The sequence below is a fragment of the Delphinus delphis genome, chromosome 2 (genome assembly GCF_949987515.2).
Source record: "Delphinus delphis chromosome 2, mDelDel1.2, whole genome shotgun sequence".
In the NCBI taxonomy this organism is placed as follows: domain Eukaryota; kingdom Metazoa; phylum Chordata; class Mammalia; order Artiodactyla; family Delphinidae; genus Delphinus; species Delphinus delphis.
In genome coordinates this window covers 134,818,099-134,834,287 of record NC_082684.1, presented here as the reverse complement: position 1 = coordinate 134,834,287, position 16,189 = coordinate 134,818,099, and the positions used below count along the sequence as shown (strand labels likewise).

Sequence of the window (16,189 nt, the reverse complement as noted above, 5' to 3'; positions counted from 1 at the left end):
TGAGGCTCAGAGACGGAGCAGGGCTTTTGGGGGACTTAACAGTCTGACATGGTTGGAGACATTTTGTGGCTGCGTGTGCTTGCTTTTTTTCTGATCAGAGGAAGCCTAGCTTTCATTAGGTTCTCAGAGGGACCCACAAAAGGGTTGGAGCTGTAGGCTGAGTACCCTTTGGTGGCCCTAGCCCATCTGCCTGCTGTGGTGAGGAGTCGGCAAGTTCTGGGGAGGAGGCTGGGTGGGCCCCAGCTCCCACGCGGAGGAGAACATGGGGACTGGCCACAGAGCTCAGAGGCGGAGGCCCCAGGCCCGGACAGCCAGGATGCTGCCCCCCACCTGCACCCTGCGGGGGCCCTCACCTTCCACAGTGCCAGGACCAGCAGCGCCAGCAGCAGGAGGCCCCCCAGGGAGCTGCCCACGATGATCCAGATGGGGATCTGTGAGTCCTCTTGCTTGGAGATCTCAAATGTGATCTGCAAGGTGAGGGGTGAGGCCAGGTCAACAGCGCTACTGTTCTGGGGCCCAGGTGGTAGCCTGGGGAGGGGCAGGAGGGTAGGAGACAGCAGGCACCTGGTGGGAGAGCTGCATCCCCTTCCTCAGGGAGATGCTGAAGGGATGGGTTGCACCAGCCTGCTGAGAGGCCTCAGAGCTCCCAGCCCTGGTGCAGCAGGCATCTGACTTAAGTGACCAAGTGATTCCACCTCCTCTTTGAGACGCTTTCTGCCTTGGGCCTGGGGCCACTCCACTCTCCCTGCTTTCTCCTTCTACCACATGGGACACTCTTTCTTGCTCTCTTTGCTGCTTCCTAAGTGTTGGTGTGTCCCATGGCTCTGGTGAGCTCGGGGCTGACTTATGGAGTAGGTACCGTGGGCACGGCGCCCAGGGTCCATGGTGCTTTTAGGGGTCCACAGAAGTGTTCTAGTTTCTTTTAAAGTTAGAATAAAAAAAGATAATCTTGTCTGGATTATATTTGTCTTTATACAGACCAAGTCAGAAAATAATGCTTTTTAAAAAAATCTTGGTTATGGAGTAAGGCCCTGAAAGCAAAAGTGCCCAGGGCCGTGAGAGCCCTAACGCAGCCCCGGGGAAGCTCACTCAGTCCTAGGGCCGTAACCATCTTTATGCCTGCTGATGCTTTCACATTGCTACCTGCTACCTGGACTCTCCACTGCATTCCAGACTCATATCCAACTGTCTACTCGGCCTGCCTGGCATCTTTAACAGGTCCCCAAGTAAACTCCTGATCTCACTCCTCACCCTCAAACCTGTTCCTTCAACATCTTTCCCCTCAAAGCAAATGGCAGCCTTGTCCTTCCTTGCTCTTGCTTCTTGTATTGGTCGCTGACTCTCACTTTCACACCCACGTGGACTCCGGCAAAGTCTATCTGCTCTACCTTTGAAACACCCAGAATGTGGCCACTCCTGCCACCACCAAGGCTACCTCTTTGGACTGAGCACCCTCATCTCCCACCTGGAGACCGCAGCAGCCACCTAGCTGCCCCTTCTGCTTGTGTATCGCCCCCTACAGTCTGTTCTTGGAATAGTAGCCAGAGGCAGGGGATTTATTCTCTGCTCTGCTCTGTCCTCCAGGTTTTCCCATCTTCCTCAGAGTGAAAAACAGAGTCCTTGTCCTGGCCTGCAAGGCCCTACACCCTCCGGCCCTGCTTATCTCGCCGGCCTCATCTCCTCCTCTGCCCCTTGCTCTCTCTACTCCAGCCCTCAGCCAGCCGGCTGCCAACACGCCCAGCACACGCCTGCTGCTGGGGCTTTGCATTGCTGTTCCTTCTGCTGGTGGGGCTCCCCCAACCCGCTTCGCTGCATGACACCACTGTATTTCTTCTAGTCTCTGTCTGCTGTCCCCTTATAGGCTTTCCCCAGTCTCCCTGTATAAAATAACACCCCTCGTCTCCACCCTTACGCACCTGTGTTTTTCTGGGCAGACCTTATCACCACTGACATTGTATGTATTTATGTTCGTTGACTCTTCCCCCCACCCCCATCTAGAGTGTCAGCTCCAGGGAGAGCAGGGGCTTTATCTATTTTGCTCACTGCTCTATCCTCAGTGCCTGGAACGGTGCCTGGGACAGAGCAGGAGCTCAGTCAACGCGCTGAAAGCCTGAACGAACGTACCCACGACAGCGTGGCGGAGCCCGGCTTGGCCAGCGACCCTCTATTCACCTTGAGGCAAGCCTGCTCCCCTTCCGCCTTACCTCACACAGCCTCCGTTTCCATATCTGAAAAATGGACGTGGGGACGCCCCTCACACTGCTGTGAGGAGTAAGCAGGGTAACACGGCAAGTGTCTGTTGCGGTGCCCGGCACATAGGTAGGGCTCCACCAAGAGCAGGTCCCTTCTGTGCTCTTTCCATCCCTGAAGGCTGGGAGCTGGCCCTGCCTTCCCACACCAGCACCTCGCACAGAGCCAAGGCAACAGGGGCTTAAATTTTGGGTTGCTGGCTTTCTAAGAGAAGTGAGGCATCCAGAGCGTATAAGAGGGGTTTTTGGGGGCGGGAAGTGGGAGTGGAAGGAGAAATCACTTAAACTAGTAAATGACAAATGGACTAGTGCAGAGAAAGGGGTGGTCTGTGTGTGCGTGGGGTGTCTGTACCATGCCTCTTCTCGCGTGATTGCCTGGAAAATTCCCACATGTCTCTCAAGATTCAGGTCAAGTGGACCGTCTCCTCCAGAAAGCCTTCCCTGGACATGGCTTGCTCTGACCAACCCCCATGCCAGCGCCTGTGCTCTCCCCCAGACTGCACCCACACTTCGTTGTCCTCGCCCCCTTGTCTGCCTAATTCATCTGGGGGGTGAGCCTGAGTCACAGGATGAACACCTGACAAATGCTGAAGAAGGAACAAATAAAACAGCTCCTCGGGTAGATCTGCTGAATGCTGCCTCGGGCTTCTGTGCCGGCTCCCCCTCCGCCTGGCACACCCACACGCTGTTTGGGATCGACGTGTGTGTTTTATGGAGGTCTGGCTTCCTGACCAGGCCCATTTTGCTCTCCAGTGTCTCCTGGGGTGGGGCTGGTGGGTGACTGCGCATCTGGTACAGGACGCTCACCCGGAGCCCAGGCCAGGGCTGGGGATGTGGCCAGTGGAGGGCAGCAGCGTCCCACGCCCGAGACGCCCGGCTCCTTCCAGAGGACCCGCCTTTTTTTCAAGACCCAATTTCTCATTTTCCCAGAGAGCACCACAGGGAGCCTCACCCCTTTCCTAGACCCTGATTCAAGCCAGTCTGAGCGGAGACAGTCCAGTTTTACTCAATTCAGAAAGAGTTCCAGTTCAGAGATAGCTCGAGTCCCTCGATCTTCACAACTTCACTTCGCAGCAGACTTCATTCATTAGATTTGAGGCGCGGATGCATGAGGAGGGGAGGGTTGGCTGGCCGTTCTAAGCTGCCAGCCTGCCGAGACCCAGCCTCGCCGCCCTGAAGCAGGTGGGCAGGCAGGCAGGCCTGGGTTGTACTTCCGCTTCCTCTAGTGCAAAACACGCAGGTGTCCCTCCTTCTTCGCCTCCGGGGGCTGTTGAGGTGCAGCGCTTGGTGCCCCCGAGGGACAGCGCCAATGCCTATTTCTGGCCCTGTTCTCCCCAGTTTTGCCCCTAACAGCCTGTTTGTCTTGATTTTCCCTCACCTCTGATGCTGCACTAACTGCTGGCAGGCCTGTCCATCTCTCTCCTGCAGGGGGCGTAGGAAAACTCTCGGGGAAGGGGCTACCCTTCCCCAAGCTGGCCTGGCCCAGGCCCAGGTCTGCAGGGTTCCCAGTGCTCACCTGGCGGCTGGGATCCTCCTCGCGGAAGATGAAAGGGCTGTGGAACTGCCTCTGCAAGGCTGCATGGACTGTGATTCTCATCAACTTGTACTTGAGCTGTGTAATCAGAGGCCTTGTCAGGTTCTGGCCCCTCTCCGGGGGGAGACTCCCCAGCACCTGCCTCCTCCAGCCTGGCCCCCGGGGCTCTACTTACTGCTTTTAGGGACCTCAACCACAGGTTCCCCAGCAGATGGAAACTGATTTCCTGGTTGGGGGCCAGCCTCACATTGCAGTTGATGGAAACTACATCAGCGTTGCTGTGATTCTGAAAGAGAAGGTGGGTCTTAGGGTGAGCAGGGGCTTGGCCACCAGAGAGATGGCTCAGCTGCCCAGCTTGACCAAGTGGGGTTTTGTTCCTGAGGTAGGAGGGGCAGAGGACAAGGAAGAAGGAAGGGGATGGGGGTGGAGGACAAGGTAAGGACGGTATATCCGATGCTCCACTTGAAGTTGTGCATAACTGGGTGTATTTCAGGAACAGAACTTTGGGTCAACGTTAGGGCGCCTATAAATGTCACCACCATACAAACGCATTAAAGGGAAAATGATAGTATTACTGCAACAGATGCAGAAAAAAGCCTTTTATGAAATCCAACTTCTGTTTATGATAAAAACTCCCAGGGAATGTCCTGAATCTGAATAAGGGTGCTTATTTTAAAAAGTCTGTGGCAAGTATCACATTTAATAATGAAAAATTAAAAATAATCCCTTTAAAAGCAGGATCAAGACAAGACGGTCATCATTTCTGTTTACCATTGCCCTTATAGCCAGAGCAATAAGACAGGAAAAACAATTTAAAAGGATTGAGTGGTAAAACTAAAACTATCATTACTTGCAGATACCACCGTCCTAATAGAAAACCCAAACAAATCATCAAATAATGAAGATTTATCAGGTCAAACTTACTTGTGTTGCTCCCTCGCAGCCACCTCACCCCACCCAAGTTCAAGTCTTCAGTAAAGCGCACTACACGCCAAAGATGCTTTGTATGAGGCATTTGAAAATGAACAAAATGAAAATAGCTAAGATTTTTATTTGGGTAAGGAATAGTGAAGGCACGCTCAGAAATTGGTATGTGGGGACAGAGGCAGCCCTGGGAACAGAAACCTGGACACTAGCAGATGTCTTGGGGAGGGCCTCAGGAGTGGGAGCTGGGCTGCCTTCCATCTCTGGGGGCAGGGAGGCCCCAGGTGATGTGGTCAGTGTCTCCAATACAAGCCCCGTGTGGTCTTGCTCCTTCCTCCTCCCTCTGCTTGTCCATATCCTACCGGCCCTTTTAGGCACAGGGGCAAGTCCACGACCCCTGCTTCTCTACTCGAGGTTGTCTGCTCCACTGCCCCTCACTTGACACGTATCCCAGCCTCGCTACTTGGCTTCTTTACACTCAATCCCATGTCTCCTGTGAGATGGTGAGCTCACTAAGGGCAAGAAGTATCTTTTCCTTATTCTGTGTCCTTTCAGTTTGAGGTTGGGACATAGAGGTGCTCGACAAGCTCTTCTGGACCAACTACTGGACAAGGAGCTCAGGCAGCCCCCTCTCCTCGTCCCCCGGGGCTCTTGGTGCAGGGGACACTCACCAGCTGTGGGGCACGACTCAGGTCCTCCTCCGTCGGGGCGTGCCGGTACTCAGTGCTGTTCCCCCAGATGTTACAGGACGTGTTTGCCTGCACGAGGACACACGCAACCAGCCTCGCCACCAGCACTGGCAGACTCGGCGTCCCGGACACGGTCCTCTCTCCTCCTCTGCCCAGAGAAGGCCCGGCTGGCCCTGGGCTCGGGAGAAGGAGCTGTGGTCTGGGGACTTGGGGGCACACCTAGGGATATGTTTGTCCCCTCCCCTGTGCTGGCCCCCCGGGGCATGGGTACCTGGTCAGCGAGGAAGCCCTTCAGCAGCAGCAGCCGGTTGCCACCCCTGGTTGCGATGGGAACAGTGAACTTCATCATCACCCCGTGGATGGGGAACAAGCCCAAGTTTTGGATCTGTGGCCGGAGTGGGGGGAGGTGTCAGTACACCCAGCAGCAGTTGGGGGGTGGAGGACGAGGCTCACGGGGCGATCCCCCCCAGCCAGGCCCCTTCAAGCCCCCTGGCTTTTTCACTGTAGATGCTCCAAAGCTCTTCCAGATCTCAGCGGGGGGCTACAGGATGAAACTGCATGAAAGCTGAAAGGGATGGGCTCCTGGAGGCTGAGGATGGGTCACTCGGGGGCCACGAGGCTGACAGCAAGGGTTACTTCCCTTTTCACCCTCTCTTGGCTGTGGTGCTGGTGGCCTCCCTCGACAGAGGTCGGGGTGGAGGTGGTGACAACAATTCCTTTATTGTGAGAAATAATCAGTAACTGATGCAGGATGTAAATAGTGAGCGTGTGTTGGTTCACATTCTAGCCGTGACACATTTGGTGTCAGAGTCACAGTGATCACAAATAGGGCTTTGGAATCAGAAAGTCTGAGCACATAACATGGGGCTGCCGCCACAGATGAGCCGTGTGGCCTTGGGCAGGTTACTAAATCTCTCTTGGATGAGCCACTGAGGCACCTGCATGTTTCCAGCTGTCTGCCTGCTCCCAATTCTCACTCAGCAGTTCAGGGCTGGGGAGATCTTGGGGCACACTGTGGCAGAGACTCTAAACTGCTTCCTAATTCTCCTTCTCCCTCCTTCCTTAGTGACAGAAAGCAAGACAAAAAGGCATATTTCCTAGCCTCCCGTACAGCTGAATCACACCGTTTTGGACAAAGAGAACTAATTGGAAGTGCAAGGAACTGCCAAGGAGGTTTCTTAGTAGGCAGGGGTCTGGTCTGCTCTTCTCCCCTTCCTTCTTCCTGGAATGAGAACGTGATGGCTGGAGCTGCAGCCACCTTGGACTATGAGGTGAACTTGATAGGCTGATGATTGCATGTTGAGGATGGTGGAACAGACACAAGGAGACCCAATCCCGGATGACTCTGTAAAGCTGCCAACTCTGGACTTCTTTTATGGGAGAGAATAAACCCCAGGGCATTTAGACCACTGTTTTTTTTCTCATACTTTAAAAAATTATAAGCAGCTACACCTAATCTTCACTGACACGTCCTCCCAGTTCAGCCCTATAATTTTCCAGATGAGGACTGAGAGCCCCAGAGAGGGGAAGGGACTTGCCTAAAGTCACACAGTGAATGGGTGGCAGGGTTGAGGCTGAACCCCAGGCGCTAGCAATGATTCCAGATTCCTCCCCTCCCAGATGGGGGATCCTCAGCTCCTGTCTTTCGCTGTCTGCTTGACTCCCTTCCAGACTAACCTTGAAAACACAGTTGAAGGGAGGCCCAATGCCATGGTATCTCTCCAGCGAGCTGTTGGGCTTGACCTCGTAGTGGCTCAGGCTGCTGCTCCTGCAGGGACAGAGGACAGGGTCGCCATGAGCTCAGTCAGTGTAGGCTAGATGGATAAACGAATGGAAGAGGGTGTGGGCATGCACCCACCTCCCCCTAGACCACAGCAAATACGTTTCCTCTTGTGTCCACTGGGAGTGCTGTGTTGGGAAGGATTCTGAGGCTCAGCAGGAATAAACTCTGAGATCAATTAGCAATGTCTGCCTCGTGTGTGGGATGGCCATGAACCAGAAGAGCAAGTTATTTGCCACCCCTGCCCTTGCCTCCTGCCCAGGGGCACGGCCTCTTTTGATCATGAACTTGCCCACTGTGCAGCGTTCCAGCCTCTAGTGGTGGCCATGGGAGGGCCTGAACTTTCTGTCTGTTTGTGGTTACCTTCTGACTTCTCTGCCCTCCTGGGAGCTCTCAGGGGGCACACTGGGGACCACTGGCAGACTGAGGTGGGTGGGCGGTGGGAGCAGTCTGCCCTGCAGGGAGAAGCATTTTCTCACTGATGCTATTTAGAATTGCTAGTGCAAAGTGGTAATGAAATGCAGATGGACTTTTTAGCAGGTTTGACTATTTTAAAATTCTCTGCAGACCATTCCTCCGCTTATAGCCTGCACCTGGGGTGGCTACTGCCTGCTGCTCCAGCCCTCCCCCTCCCCCACTGCGGGGAGCTCCCTGGGGACCAGGTCTGTATCTCTTCTTCCTCCATGTTGATGCCACCTCCCCTCCATGGACAAGGCGGGTGCACTCTCAAGGGGCATACCCGGCTGCTTCCCATAGTCCCTCAGCACGAGGGCCCTGGGGCCGCGGCCCACCTGGTGAAGAGCACGTCAGCCTCATACTTGAGGTGCAAGCGTAGGAGGGCCGTGTTGTCTTCCTTGGTGCTCTCTTCTTCGTCACTGTCACTGCAAGGAGAGCCGGCAGCGCCTGTGGTCAGGAAGGGACAGCCCTCCCTCCACCCAGCTCAGGGCAGCAGGGGGGTTCCAAGTCGGGCTGAGAAGCAGCATCCCCGTGCGTCTAGGTCTGCTGCACCAGAGCAGCCAGCCAGCAGGGTCATCAGAGGGGTCTTCCGGGAGGGGAAGGGCCGGGGAGGCAGGGGACCTGGAGACCTCAGCTTTCCCTGCCCTCTTTCTGGGTGTAGCACATCTGGGCTGGAGGCTGGGAGGACGGCGCCAGCTTGGTCACAGCGGCCTGTGTGCCCTCCTCATCTGTCAGATGGGCAAATCCTATGCTACCTACCCCCCGCCCCCCGCCCCGGGAGATGATGCCTCCAGGGCAAGGGTCTGCCCAAGAGAGGGGAAGAGCATGAGGAATTCACAGCAGAGCGTTTACTGACCCTTGAGCCGACCCCCCGTGAGCTGACTAGGGGTGCGCCAGCTCCCATGGGGGCTATGCTGCCTTGAAAAGGCTGGAGAGTGAAATTCAGAGGCATTAGAGGAAGTTTTGTTGAATATGCTTCCCTTCGCTTCTGAGCACCGTGAACTACCAGAGCAGATCATTTAGACATAAAAAAGGTGTGATTTCTGCTCATGACATACACTGTTTGATTTCCTTCGGAAACCTTACCCCAGATAGGTGCTTAGTTAGAAAAGGGAGATCTGACACACACAGATGCCCAGTGTCCCCTGCCTATATATGCCTAACTCACAAACACCCGCCAGCACCCACACTGCCAAGGACACTGCAGGCAAGGGCGTTCATGGCCCTGTGAGAACAAACTGCTTTCTAAGAGGGAGGCCTTAAGATATCAACACATCTTACAAACTTCTCCTCACGTCAAGTGAGGATTCCACCAGAGTGCACAGTTTGGCTAACTATACCTGGATACACGCACGTGCTGCTGTGTTGACCCCCAGCACTCCTGTGACTGCTGACTGGTTTGTGCATGGGTGTGTGTGTTGGAATGTTGGTGCTCGGTTTGCCTGCAGTGTTTATTTCTCAGTGTGGAGAAGTTCTCAGGAGGGTTTATAAGGCTCCAGCCAGAATTCCTCCTCACCTCCGTGTGTTTATTACTGACGTGGGCGATTCACGGGGTCAACCTACAGCAAGCTGCCTCAGGGAGGCCTGGGAGACAGACAGACAGACAGACCCACATAGAGTAATGAAAGGTCTTTTAAAATTGGAAGTTTCCAAGGGGAGAGAAGTGACCAGGACATAAAGAGCACTGGATAAGGAGTAGGAAAACTAGTTAGCTCCCAACTGTGCTATTTACATGCTGTGTGTTGTTGGGAAATTCACTCAACCTCTCTGAGCTTTCCTTTTCTTACCTGTAACTTGGGAGGTGGGGTGGGGTGGGGAATAAGCCCTGCTTTGCTTGTCTTAAGGCGCTGCTGTGAGGACTGACTGAGATATTACGTGCATAGTACTTTATAACTGTAGGGCTTTTAAATAATTGCTATATAAAATGCTGTAGAAAGCTGAGGGTATTATTATTTATATCCAAGCTGCCCAGGAACGAAGAATGGCAGCAGCACAGCAGGCAGCAGGTTGGCCCGCACCTGGGGACTGACCCAGGGCCCTCCCAGGCAGGGCAGCGATGGACAAGGCTTGGTGGGGGATTTGGTGTGGGGAGGGGCAGTTCCCAGCAGCAGAACAGGGCCCAGGAGTAGTGAGCAGGGAGGGAGAAGGAGCAGACAAGCCCTGACCTGCCCGCTGTGAGCTGGATCTCCATGTGGTGCAGGAAGACCGATTTGCTGAACTCGAAATCGAGACGGAAAGCCACCTACAAGGAAGAAGTCGCTGGAGCCGGACTGGCTGGGAACTGCCTGTCTGAGCACTGCCCATACCAGCCCTGGCCCGCCCCTCCCAACCCCTGCCCTTTTGGTGGGCCCTGCTGGCAGGGAGTGGGCTGGGGGAGGGAGGACCAGGTGCTGGAGTAGTGTGAGCTGAGCTCAGGGGCCATGGCGGGGAAGCAGCCGAGGTCAACAGCTCCCCTGCTGGGGCTTCTTGGCTGTGAGGCCAGCCCTCCACCCTCTCCCTTTTTGTTTTTAACTACAGGCAACCAGAAGACTGCAAATCCAACTTCAGACTCTTTCTGCAGGAAGTTCTGGGGGGCACTTGATGGTAGGAAGGGGAGATGGCCATCAACATGCATCGCAGGAAGTGGGGGCCAGAATCTAGTGATAAGACCCCCTCATGCACCCCCTGTTCTTGCGTGTGAACAGGTGTGAGGCTGAGAAGGGTGAAGGCTGTCCCAGGCTACCCAGAGGCTAGTCACACACCTGTCTCCTTGTCCAGCGGCCCTCCCACCGCTCTGACTGCCCAGGTCCTGGTGCTTCCCTTGGCCTTCACCCAGGAGTAGGGCCTGGGTCCCCTGATTGTGCCCTTTGACATCTGACCCTCTTTGCTACCTTCTGCCCCACCTGGTGGCGCTACTGGGGCTTTGCACAGACCTCTCGTGCTCTTCCCAGGTCTGACCCTCACAGGGTTTCCCAAGGAGACCTGGTGGCAGGGGTGGGGTGCGGGGATGGCTACTCCTTGAGCGCTGCAGGATCGGGTGGGGAAGCTTGGGCTGTGCGCTGCTCCCCCTGGGTCTTCACCCAAGAGCTCCTGGGTGCGTCAGCGCCTCACCTCAAAAACCACAATCTTGACTTTTGTCGCACTGGGGAGGTTCTTTTGCCAGGAGCCCTAATCTCCCTCCCCCTTCTCCTCCCTTTCCCCCAGCCTTGCAGACCTTGCTCTTGGGAACACACTGCTGCTCTCTAGGTGGCCCCTACCTCAAGCTCCCCTCTGTCTGGTTTCCACTCTACAAGCAGCTCAGCCTCAGTCAGGTCTCCTCTTGCTCTAGAACCTTCAGGGCCTGCCTACTGCCCGGGGGTGATGGGCAAACATCCCCACGGTTTGGAGTCTACCTCTCCCATCCCTACACTCTTTTCACATGTACTTTTAAGCACATGGTAGGCGCTCAAGAAACGTTCGTTTTTCTTCCCATCTCTCCCCAGGCACAGCACCATGACAGAGGCTGGACATTCTAAAAACGGGTTAGGATTCAGGACAGTGGGGTAAATGGCCAAGAGGAGGTGGGAGAGTGGTGGGTGGGAGTGGTAGGATTCCCCCTGAGGTGAGGGTCCTGATGCTCTCCTGGGGTGTGCTGTCAGCCCTGGGGATGGCTGGGTAATTAGGTCACTTGAAGGCCATTTCATGGGAGAAAAAACCAACCTACTTAAAAGGCGTCCTCAGGCCTCTCTGTCCCTCCCCAGTCCTCCGCGCTGTTCCCTTCCACTTCTCTTGCCTCCCCTGTGCCTCCCCGACCCGCCCCGTTCCCTCCCCACACCACCCCAGCGCCAACCTTGGCCTTGGCCCGGAAGAAGGGGTAGCTGACATTGCAGACTTTCTTGTGGAGCCTCTTCTCCTCGTTCACACACTCGATGCTGCCGTCCGAGTCGTCCTGGGGCGATGGGGGAATCACGGGCACCAGTTAGGTGGGGCCCGAGACCCGGGTGGGGGGGCCACCCTTGCCCCTGGCCCCCCAACTGCCCAGGCTGAAGCTGCAGCACAGGCTACAGATCCTGGGACCACAGGGGCCCTGGAGGCTCGGGTGCGGCTTGGCTCTGGGTGCGGAAAGCGCAAAGCATGGTGGGAGGCCGGTGCGGGGGCGGAGGACTGGCTCCGCTGTGACGGGTCGTGGAGAGAGTGGGCAGGCGCTCACGTATATGATTTGTCATTCTCTCTGGATCAAGCCCAGAGGCGGGACTTATCATCCAGCTTACAGGTGGGGTCACTGAGCCCCAGAGACGGGAGGTAACTAGCGCAGACCACCAGCAAGTGGCTTCCTCCACTCGAGGTCCCTGCTGAGCTCCAGCTGTGAGCATCTCCCGGGCTGGGGATGGACGCTGGGGAGGTGAAGGAGCCAGGCTGCAGGCTAGCCCTACACACACCACCTGCCAAGTGTGTGTGCTCACGCGCCTGTGTGTGTACAGACACGGCGTTTCACAGAACACGTTTCCAAAGCCCTTCCGCGTCACAGAAGCAAAATTCCATGATTCCTCCCCCCTAGGGTTATGAACAGGCATGAGATGGGTCTTGGAAAGTTCAGGGCCAGGGAAGCAGGAAGAGATGGATGCAGGTTTGGGGCTCAGTCTCCCCTAAATACCCTAAAGCCAAACAGACACAAAACCTCTGGGAGGAGAGGACTTTGAAAGACCATCAGGTGGGCTGGTCGTCTTCACTCTGGGCCCTGGAACAGGACCTGGGCCTGACAGAGGGACTGACTTTGCACTGACAGCCCCTCCTTCAGGTCCTTTGCACTGAAGTTGAAGTCTGTCTGAGGACACTGGGGGCCCACCGAGGGGAAAGGGAGGACACCGCAGGCAGCCCCCTCTTTTCTCGGGGGCCTCACTCCACTCAGCTTCCCCTTCTGGCTATAAAACAGCTCGCGTGTATGTGTGTGTGCGTGTGTGTGCGTGCGTGTGTGTGTGTGTGTGTGTGGCTGAGGAGGGGCCCGTCCTGCCTCTCTCCAGTCCAGTGAGGAAGGGGTGGTGGAGGTGAGGACAGAAGGGCACTGCTGGCTCTCCTATGCTGCACCCCAGGCTCCAGGTGGACACGGAGATCTGTGAGGACAGACTGTGTTTGAGGGGACGTGGGAACCCCAGTACACGCACATGACAACGATGTCCTAGGATGATTCAACAGACATGTCTTGAGGGACTTCTCTGTGCCCAGCCCTGGGGACAGATGTGGCTGAGACAGGGCACTCACCCTCTGGGAGTTCAGGGTTATAACAGGGCAGTGCTCGCGCTCGACACTGATGATTTCCACAGAGCACACATAGGGCTGCGCCAGGGAGCTGTGAGGGCCGAGGGGCCCTGTGTGGCCTTTTGGGGCTTCAGGAAGCCACCCCAGAGAGCGTGGCATGGGGACCATGCTCTCTTGTGAAACGTGGGCTCCGGAGCCAGCTGCTGGGTGGGAATCCCGCTTTGCCACTTGCTGGCTGTGTGGTCCTGTTCAGGCCACTTAACCCCTCTCTGTGCCTCAGTTTCCTCCTCTGTAAAGGGGGATACGATGACCACCATCACCTCCTGGAGTTGTTGTGAGGGTGAAATGTAAGCAGGCGTTGTAAGGGGTTACCACGAGGAAGCAGGAGCTTCTCAGGAAATGATGGAGGGGGTCTCAGGCAGGGGTCTGTGGTCGGTAGGGCCTTGGTGTGAAAGGGCAGGTGCGCTGGGAAACAGTGGGGGCCAGTGGGACTACCGGTGTTGGGGTGAGGGCAGAAGTGGCAGGTGTGGCTGGGGAAGCAGGAAGGGCCTTGAGTGCAACCACAAGGAGTTCGGGATCTGTTGTGAAAGCAACTGGGGATGATGGGAGGTTTTAAAGTGGGGAGAAATCGGTTCTGATTCTTGTTAGAAGGACTGTTGTGGAAAAGCCTGGAGGATGAACTGTAGGCAGAGGGTGTGTATGCACTAGTGTGCACATGTGCGGGTGTGTGTATGTGTGTGTGTGCCCCTAACAAGGGCCAAGGGCGCAGGCTGAAGGATATTCCTCTCCATGGTCTGAAAGGCTCAGACCACCCTCTCCCCATGTTTCTCAGCCCGGACTGCATAGTGACATCACCTGGGCAGCTTTAGAAGTGGACTGACCCAGGCCCCACCCAGACCACATCAATTAGAAAGTCCTGGAGAAGTCTGAACACAGGTATCTTTAAGCTCCCAGGTGATTCTAACGTGCAGCCGGGCCCCCTACCTGGACCCCTCCTTTCCCGCCTCAGCCCCTCCCCTGAGGCAGGCCAGGCAGGCCACCGAGGTCTTACCTTCTGGATCAAGCTGGCAAACTGCAGGTTTGCTGACTGTGAAATATTTAGGACTGTGCTGTAGGCGTTCTCGCCCTTGTTCTCCAGCAGGGCCTCCACTGCCACCCGCCGCCGTGTGCTCTCTATGATGAAAACCGTGGTGTCAAAGGACAGTGTGTACGCAGAGCAGTCCTGGGCAGGCTTCCTCAGCACCCTCTGGCAGTACTCCCTGTGGGAAAGAGACCAGCAGGAATCAGGCACATGGAATGGGGAATGCAGGGGTAGACCTCACTGGGCATGTATCACCTCTCCAATCAGCATGTTTTCCTTTTGGCTTTGGCTGCCAGGAAGCTCAGAGCTCAATATGGAGACAAGCCTGATTATTAGCCTAGATGGTTAGAATCTTTGCTTCTTCATCCTTCTACAAGGTTTGGATGTACTATTTCTATTTTTTATTTATTCTATTATTTATATTTTTATTGAAGTATAGTTGATTTACAATGTTGTGTTAGTTTCAGGTACAGCAAAGTGATTCAGACATATATATATATGTATACACACACACACACACACACACACACACACACACACACACACACACATACACACACACATATATTCTCTCAGATTCTTTTCCCTTATAGGTTATTATAAGATATTGAATATAGTTCCCTGTGCTGTACAGTAGATCCTTGTTTTTTATCTATTTTTATATACAGTAGTGTTGTATTATTTCCATTTATTGTATATGTATCTTCTATCTAATCATTTCATAGTTGAATAAAAGCTGAGCATAAATTATTTTAAAATATATTACATAAATTTGAAATAGGATCAGTATTTTTCCTTGTCTGCCAGTTTCTTTTTTTTTTATAAATTTATTTTATTTTAATTTATTTTTGGCCGCGTTGGGTCTTTGTTGCCGCACGTGGGCTTTCTCTAGTTGCAGTGAGCGGGAACTACTCTTCGTGGCAGTGCATGGGCTTCTCATTGTGGTGGCTTCTCTTGTTGCGGAGCATGGGCCCTAGGCACGCGGGCTTCAGTAGTTGTGGCATATGGGCTCTACAGCGCAGGCTCAGTAGTTGTGGTGCACGGGCTTGGTTGCTTCACGGCATGTGGGACCTCCCTGGACCAGGGCTCGAACCCGTGTCCCCTGCCTTGGCAGGCGGATTCTTAACCACTGCGCCACCAGGGAAGCCCTGTCAGTTTATTTCCTCCAGGGGATTGTGAGCACCCTACTCATCCTCTGCTAATCTCCTTAGTACTGAGCCCAAGTGGTCAGTCCATGGACCTTAGAAGTCATCTAGTCTGGGGGTTAGACAATGAACACCAAGAACTCTAGGTCCTCAGTCTCTACCTTTTATCTGTTTTATAGTGCAGGCTCCAAAGAAAGGATTCCTTTTCTAAACAAAAGTTTGAGGAGGTTGGATTAGACTAACAGTATTCATTTTACAGAGGAGGTCATTGAGGCCCAGAGAGGGCAAGGTATTTGCCTGAGGTCACACAGGAGTTAGAGGCAGAGCCTGAGCTAGAACCATGCTCCAAGTTCAGTGTTTGGTCCTCGCTGCCTAGGAGAAGCATGTGCAGGACTGTCATCCAGGGCCCTGGGAGGCTAGATCCACCAGCAGGGAAGGGAAAGGAGTCAGTGTGGGGGTGGGGAGAAGCCTACTCACATGGCTGTGGGCAGGTCACTGCGGGCGTCCAGCAGGAGGTCAGGGACACAGTGCTCATCCTCATTGCAGCCATTCCAGAAGGGTACCTGGGCCAGAGAGAGGCAGGTATGGGTGGCTGGGTAGGGCACCCTGAGCTTCCAGCCCCCATCTCTGCTGTGGGCCATCCCTTATCTCCACAGCACGCCAGCTCCTCTTTCTGCGGCACTAGACACTGGCTTTGTTTTTTCTGCCTTTTTCACAGCACCATGCTGCTATTTCTCATGCTTTGGCATAGACAGTCCCTTCTTTAGAACGTGGCTCAAAACTCAACTCCTCCCAGGTCCCTTTCAGTCCCTAGCTGAGCTGTTAGCACAGAACACCCACTTACCCAGTGCCAGTCAACACTGATTGATCATTTATTGCGGGGAGCAAGCTCTCTGTTACTGGGTATATAGGATGAGGAAGACACAGCTTCTGTTCTCAGCTCATGGGGAAGATGAGTGTGTGAACAAATAATTATAGTGTGAAATGTGCAAAAAAAAAAAAAAATCTGTATGAGGAATAGAAGAGGCAGAGGGGAGGAAACAGTTATTTTGGCCCACAGATGAGAAGGCTTCAGAGAAATGACAGTAGGTCAGAGTTCCAAAGGATGACTGAGTTA

The 16,189-nt window shown here is 54.6% G+C and overlaps 2 protein-coding genes across 2 annotated transcripts in view; one reads left to right on the top strand and one right to left on the bottom strand.

The window, feature by feature from the left end:
- Window positions 1–16,189, bottom strand: part of ITGA11 (integrin subunit alpha 11) — a 63,297-nt gene that overhangs the window by 1,738 nt on the left and 45,370 nt on the right. The window contains exons 17-27 of the mRNA XM_060002868.2: window positions 15,550–15,635; window positions 13,898–14,105; window positions 11,441–11,539; window positions 9,798–9,874; window positions 7,968–8,057; window positions 7,074–7,164; window positions 5,668–5,781; window positions 5,379–5,465; window positions 3,959–4,069; window positions 3,766–3,861; window positions 354–467 (exon numbers count right to left, since the gene is read on the bottom strand). Of these exons, the coding sequence (XP_059858851.2) occupies window positions 354–467; window positions 3,766–3,861; window positions 3,959–4,069; window positions 5,379–5,465; window positions 5,668–5,781; window positions 7,074–7,164; window positions 7,968–8,057; window positions 9,798–9,874; window positions 11,441–11,539; window positions 13,898–14,105; window positions 15,550–15,635 (1,173 nt within the window). The remainder of the gene's footprint in view (window positions 1–353; window positions 468–3,765; window positions 3,862–3,958; window positions 4,070–5,378; window positions 5,466–5,667; window positions 5,782–7,073; window positions 7,165–7,967; window positions 8,058–9,797; window positions 9,875–11,440; window positions 11,540–13,897; window positions 14,106–15,549; window positions 15,636–16,189) is intronic.
- FEM1B (fem-1 homolog B) overlaps window positions 1–16,189 on the top strand; it is a 49,458-nt gene that overhangs the window by 23,444 nt on the left and 9,825 nt on the right. The gene's annotated exons all lie outside the window — the stretch shown is intronic.